We start from the raw sequence: 6,945 nt of genomic DNA on the forward strand, positions 1-6,945 counted from the left end.
ATCCTATTAAACTGCGTCTGCATCCTATTAAACTGCGTCTGCATCCTATTAAACTGCGTCTGTATCCTATTAAACTGCGTCTGTATCCTATTAAACTGCGTCTGTATCCTATTAAACTGCGTCTGCATCCTATTAAACTGCGTCTGCATTCTATTAAACTGCGTCTGTATCCTATTAAACTGCGTCTGCATCCTATTAAACTGCGTCTGCATTCTATTAAACTGCGTCTGTATCCTATTAAACTGCGTCTGCATTCTATTAAACTGCGTCTGCATCCTATTAAACTGCGTCTGCATTCTATTAAACTACTAAATGAACTGAAGAATAGAAGAAGAATGGATCATAAAACTCACGGATCAGATTAGCACAAAATTAAAAAGGATACTAATTATTGATCATTAATGATCATTATTCAGAGATACAGATCTCTTTGATGTTTGGTTACATCAGCTGGTCTACAAGGATCCACAATATTTATTATAAAAATCATTTTAACGCTCTGAAGTCAGTAAACCATCAAAAATAATAAATGTTATACTTTTACTTTATTATTTTAATTTATTGTTTTTTTCTTCATAAAAACACAAAATTTAAATGATTAGGAAATAAAAGATTATATTTGTATCATCATTATTACCACAGTGGTGGAATGAACTGACGTCAGGACAGCAGAGTCGCTGCCCGTCTTTCATCAGGCTGAAAACTCAAGAAGTACTACCTGAGCCTTCCCTCACCACTTACTGTATTCATACTAGTTTGTTTCTGTACGTCTGCTCTGGTTTATGCTCTCAGACGCTTGTTTAGAGGAGATGCACTTATGACTTCTGGTGACTAGTAGTTCTCTTGAATACTTATGTTGAATACACTTATTGTAAGTCGCTTTGGATAAAAGCGTCTGCTAAATGACTGTAATGTAATGTAATCATTAATGAAGTATAATAATGTTCTTAGAGCTCGTGTTAGAAGTTAAACAGCTCATAATTCATCTCTAATATCTATTTTATATTCATGTGAAAACATCTTCAAACTACTGGTTTTATTCAAGTTTATCACCAAAACTACATTTTACAGATGACATGTGAACACATCATGATAACGTTATAATGTACCTTCATCAGCCAGTACTCATGTTCACTGAGCAGAGCCTGAAGGCATCATAATGTAACTGAAGTGAACCCCCTGTTGGTTAGCCGTTAGCGGTGCTGCTAACGTTACTAGCTCTCCTCCTGTTGGTTAGCCGTTAGCGGTGCCGCTAACGTTACTAGCTCTCCTCCTGTTGGTTAGCCGTTAGCGGTGCTGCTAACGTTACCAGCTGTTTAATGTTACACAAAAGTGTTTAAATGATTTTAATAAGAACATTGTTTTAGTCACATACGTTAATATGAAAGTGACACAAATTTACCTTATTTCTACCGACTTGTTTGCCTTTTAAAGTTGATGAAGATCACAAAACAGATATTGTTATTCTAAACTTTAGTTTGAAAGTTAAAACAAGTAACCAAGTTGTTTTGTGCAGTAGAAGTCACAGCCAGAATGGACCAAACTGCACCAGAACTAATGATTGTCTTTATTAATAACCCACTGATGTCTGTTTCTTCCCTTCAGACTAATTCAAGATGGTAAAGACGTCGGCAGACAAGGAGACATGAAGAAAGCGCTGAAGTTCTTCAAACTGGCGAACGACATCCGGCAGAGCGAGAAGCTTGAAAGCAGGATAAAGAAGATCGAGGACCATCTTTCTCAGGACGAGTCGGAGGAAGAAGACGACGACTTTGTCGACGTTAACGGCAGCGGGTTGATGCTTTTCAAAGAGTTGTACGACAAGCTTTACGACTACCAGAGGGACGGAGTGGCCTTCCTGTACGGTCTGCACAGAGACGGGCGTAAAGGGGGGATCCTGGCGGACGACATGGGCCTCGGTAAAACCATCCAGGTGATCTCGTTCCTCTCCGGGATGTACGACAACGAGCTGGCGAAGCACACTCTGCTGGTCATGCCCACGTCACTCATCACCAACTGGACCAAGGAGTTCGCCAAGTGGGCTCCCGGCATGAGGGTCAAGGAGTTTCACGGCACCGGCAAAGTGAGGACCGGGAATCTGGAGAAGGTCCAGAGGAGGAGCGGCGTCGTCATCACCACGTACACTATGATCATGAATAACTGGCAGCAGTTGTCGTCGTACAACGGCAGAGAGTTCACGTGGGACTACGTGATCCTGGATGAGGCGCACAAGATAAAGAACACGTCCACCAAATCGGCCAAAAGTGCCTACGCCATACCGTCGAAAAACCGCGTTCTTCTCACCGGCACGCCGGTCCAGAACAACCTGAAGGAAATGTGGGCTCTCTTTGACTTTGCGTGCCACGGCACTCTCCTGGGGACAGCTAAAACATTTAAAACCGAGTACGAGAACCCCATCACCCGGGCCAGAGAGAAGGACGCCACTCCAGGGGAAAAGGCTCTCGGGTCTCGGATGTCCGAGAACCTCATGGCCATAATACAACCCTACTTCCTCCGCAGGACAAAAGCAGAAGTGCAGAAGAACAAAATAGACCGGGAACAACAGGAAGGCAAAGACAGCCGAGTCCCAAAACCTCCGAAAGACTCCGGAGCCGTCATGCCGACGCTGAAGAGGAAGAACGACCTGATTGTCTGGACTTACCTGAGCGCCGTCCAGGAGGACATCTACAGGCAGTTCATCTCTCTGGACCACATCAAGGAGCTGCTCATGACGACCAGATCGCCTCTGGCCGAACTCAACATCATGAAAAAGTTGTGCGACCACCCGAGACTGTTCTCTGCTGCAGCCATAGCTAAGCTGGGCTTGGAGGAAAGTAGAGCTGAAGGTCAGCAGAACGGCAACGTGGAGGTGGACCCAGGAAGCATCGCCAACGTCCCCGACGACACCTTGATATCAGAGTCCGGGAAACTGGTCTTTCTGTTCGCTCTTCTCGAGAGGCTCAGAGAAGAAGGCCACCGAACGCTGGTCTTCGCTCATTACAGGAAGGTGCTCGACATCATCGAACGCATCCTGGGCAACCGAGGCTTCAAGGTGATGAGGCTGGACGGGACGATTACTCAGATCGCAGAGCGAGAGCGGCTCATCACTCGCTTCCAGAAGGACCGAAGCTACTCCGTCTTCCTCCTCACCACCCAGGTCGGAGGAGTCGGTATCACTTTGACGGCAGCCGATCGAGTTGTGATCTACGATCCCAGCTGGAACCCGGCGACGGACGCCCAGGCTGTGGACAGGGCGTACCGCATCGGACAGACTGAAAACGTGGTCATCTACAGGCTGATCACCTGCGGCACGGTGGAGGAGAAGATCTACAGACGGCAGGTCTTCAAGGACTCCCTCATCCAGCAGAGCACTGGGGACAAGAAGAACCCGTTTCGTTACTTCAGCAGGCAAGACTTGAAGGAGCTCTTCATCCTGGAGGACACACGGTCTTCGTCTACGCAGCTGCAGCTCCAAGAGCTGCACTCCAGACACCGGCGGACGGACCCCGAACTGGACGAGCACATCGCCCACCTCCACGCCATGGAGATGTTTGGGATCTCCGATCACGACCTCATGTTCTCCCTCGACGTCAACCACGACGACGAGGCGCCGGAGGACCAGGAGGCGCACCACTACATCGAGGGGCGGGTCCAGAAGGCCCAGGACCTGATGAAGGCTGAGTCGGAGCTGCAGATGCAGCTGGCGGAGAGCATGGCGTCCAGCACAGAGCCGGCCTGGCTCAGACAACCAGAGTCCAACAACAACAGGGAGCAGTCTCACAAGAAAAAGAATCCAAGACCAAGTCCGTCCTTTCCACAGCCCGACCGCAAATTCAATGAGTCACCCATTGTTGTGGAGTTGGACCAGTCTGGTTCTGACAAGGAGTGCGTCCAACAGAATGGTAGCCCGGTTATTGATCTCACCGTAGATGAGAGTATGTCCGAAGAACAACCCGTTGTTCTAGAAGGAAGCCGAGACGAGCTTCCAGACCAGAACCTGTATTCCCCGAAACCCCCGTCCGTCAAGCGTGAGAGGAGCTCCATAGAAGAGGAGGAGGACGCCTCCCCTCAGGAGGTGATTGAGGACTCTTTGGTAATGTCTGAGCCGTACGTCACAGCCGGTGATGAAGACTTCGCTCCTCTGCAGAACAAAAGACTTTCAGTCCTGAAGCTGGATTTGGATCCTAAGATGGAGTCCAGAGTCAGCTCAGGACTGGAATCCTTTGAGGGCAACTTCAACTTACAGCTTGAAGAAAGTGACTTATCGGACCGGGAAGTTCTGGATCATCAAGAGACCGAAGAGGAGGAGAGGAAGCTGCTGTCACAGCTGCAGATGGAGGGCAGTTTTGACGTTTATAAATCCCTTTCTGATAGTCAACATAAAGAAAAACTCAGTCTCAGTAAGGCCTCTGAGATGGACCAGTCCATGGACGACTCCATTGTGGCCACCAAGAAGAAGAGAGCAGCGGTGATTTATGAAAGTGAAGACGAGGACAGCGATCGGGGTCAGCACAACAACTCCTTCAAGATTCTCGGAGCCTCCACGCCTAAATCAGGCCCCGCCCCTCTCCGGTCGAGAAAGAGCGTTGGAGGAAACGCCTCCGTGGCCTCACGCCGGTCCTTCATCATGTCCATGATTGAAGACACCGACATGACTGATGAAGAAGAAGACGATGAGGTTTCAGGGAGGCAGCCGGACGAAGAGGAAATCATTTGTTCAACTCGTGATGAGCTTCAGCTGGAGGATACGGTGGGAGAGACATTAAACTCAGAGGAAGAGGAGGAGTCTGGACAGGAAGTGAGCAATAGCATGGAGGAGGAAGAGGAGTCTGGACAGGAAGTAAGCAATAACAAGGAGGAGGAGTCTGGACAGGAAGTGAGCAATAGCATGGAGGAGGAAGAGGAGTCTGGACAGGAAGTGAGCAATAGCATGGAGGAGGAAGAGGAGTCTGGACAGGAAGTAAGCAATAACATGGAGGAGTCTGGACAGGAAGTGAGCAATACCATGGAGGAGGAAGAGGAGGAGTCACAGGAAGTGAGCAATAAGGTTGAGGAGGAATCCTTCATCTCGCTGGTGAGAAGAGGAAAGGAGAGGAGCTGTGAAGGGAAGCTGGACGAGGCGTTGAACTTGTTCCTGAGAGCCATCGACATGAAACCTGGAGACCCTGAAGTCCAGCTGATGACCATCCAGCTGTACCGGCAGCTGAGTCAGAGAAGCTAACCAGAAGTCTGTTGGTGATTTAGATTTGCACATTTGTTAAATTAATGAAGTAACTGTACAGAGAGAACGTGGGGAGGAGATATTAAAGATGTTTATGTTGCATGGAATCTGTGTTAAATTTTTTATTTTATCATGATGATGAAACGGTGATGGGTTTCTTCTTATCTGTTGATTTAAAAAAATAAACTTGTACTGTAAACAAGTTTAAATACAATTGTTCTAGTAATTTTTGTATAAATCTACATTTCATTTGATGTCTTTGGGTTGGGACCAACATGCAGAAGATTTCTAAATATATATCTTCATTATTCCTGAAACACCTTTTTAAATTATTCAATAATTAAGTCACGATATAGATTTTAAAGGAAAAATATTTATTTTGTAACATGTTCTTGTTTTATTTATTGTATCTTGCTGAAAAAGTTCAAATATAATTTTAAATATATAATATATTTCTGTTTTGAGTCCTAGTTTTCTAAATTGATCATTGTTACTGCAGATAAAAATAATTTACATCTTCAATTAATCTGCAGGTTAATTTTTAGTCTTATATAAATTATTTTGTTTCTAAAATATCAAATAAATTTCCTTCAAGATTCCCCAAAATAAACGACATCTTCAACAGTAAAACAAAGATATTCAGCTGTTAAATATAATCTCATGTCAAGTTTTACATATTTTAATATTCATCAGATTGTCTCTTTGAATATATGTGGTGTCGTTTTAAATCATATAAACTCATATTTTAAGAAGTTAAAGTTTAGATAATCTTTATTGGGATTCATTTTCAGCCAATCAGCGATGATTTACAGACTCTTGTCTCTCATTGGCTGAGGGTACGTTTGAATAATGTGTCGGGACCTCCCGGTGGAGTTTGGGTGATGGTCGAACTTTGAACATCATCAAATTATAGTAAAGTTATAAAGTGAATGAGGAGCGCTCGGTTCGCTCCTCTGTACAGCCCGATGTAGAGAGCGCATGCGCGGTTGGAGCTTTTTCTTTTTTCCTAGCTGGAGATTAGTTTTGTGACGTCAGCAGAAACTAACTAGCCAATGACTTCTGGCTTCACTTGTGAGACTTCAAAATAAAAGCTCTGGAGTTTTGACGGTACAAAAATAACAAACAATGTCGAGTAACTTTGTTAAGGATACATTAATATCATTTCTTTGTTTTTTCATTTGTGGAAGATTAGAGTCTGTTTTTGAAATTGTGTTTATTAGTTTTCAGATTTACAAATAAGTTCAATGGAATTAATATTTTCTGTTTCACAAAAGAGTGAAATAGAGTGTTTAGAAATAAATGACAGCACGATACGAATACAATAGTAAATAAATGATAAAAGGGGAAGAAAATGTATTTATTTATCAACATATACTAATATTACAGGCTGATAGATGCAGATATTAAGTGTATCATTAACCTTTGTGTTTGTGGAATTAGATAATAATATCACATAGTGCTCAACACCCCAGAGGAAACAAACAAGGTTTTATATTAGTGAATTTACATTAATAAATACATTTAAAAAACATAATTATCAAATTAATTATAAAATTGTCTTTTTGGAGTTTTTGAATAAACCAAACACCATATTTTCCCTCAACAAAATAAAGTTTTTAAAGATATAATATAATAACTTTATTTATTATTTGCAGATTTTTCATATGATCACTGAAAAATCTTCGATGGTCTTTCTAGAGTTTCTTAGCGTGCTAACAATGCCA

At 43.7% G+C, this 6,945-nt stretch overlaps 1 protein-coding gene across 1 annotated transcript in view; it reads left to right on the forward strand.

The window, feature by feature from the left end:
• Positions 1 to 5,579, forward strand: part of ercc6l (excision repair cross-complementation group 6-like) — a 6,366-nt gene extending 787 nt beyond the window's left edge. The window contains exon 3 of the mRNA XM_031839165.1: positions 1,606 to 5,579. Within this exon, the coding sequence (XP_031695025.1) occupies positions 1,606 to 5,221 (3,616 nt within the window). The 3' untranslated portion in view covers positions 5,222 to 5,579. The remainder of the gene's footprint in view (positions 1 to 1,605) is intronic.
• Positions 5,580 to 6,945: the final 1,366 nt, after the last annotated feature.

The sequence above is a fragment of the Anarrhichthys ocellatus genome, unplaced genomic scaffold (genome assembly GCF_004355925.1).
Source record: "Anarrhichthys ocellatus isolate YVR2014 unplaced genomic scaffold, GSC_Weel_1.0 scaffold1351, whole genome shotgun sequence".
Lineage (NCBI taxonomy): Eukaryota > Metazoa > Chordata > Actinopteri > Perciformes > Anarhichadidae > Anarrhichthys > Anarrhichthys ocellatus.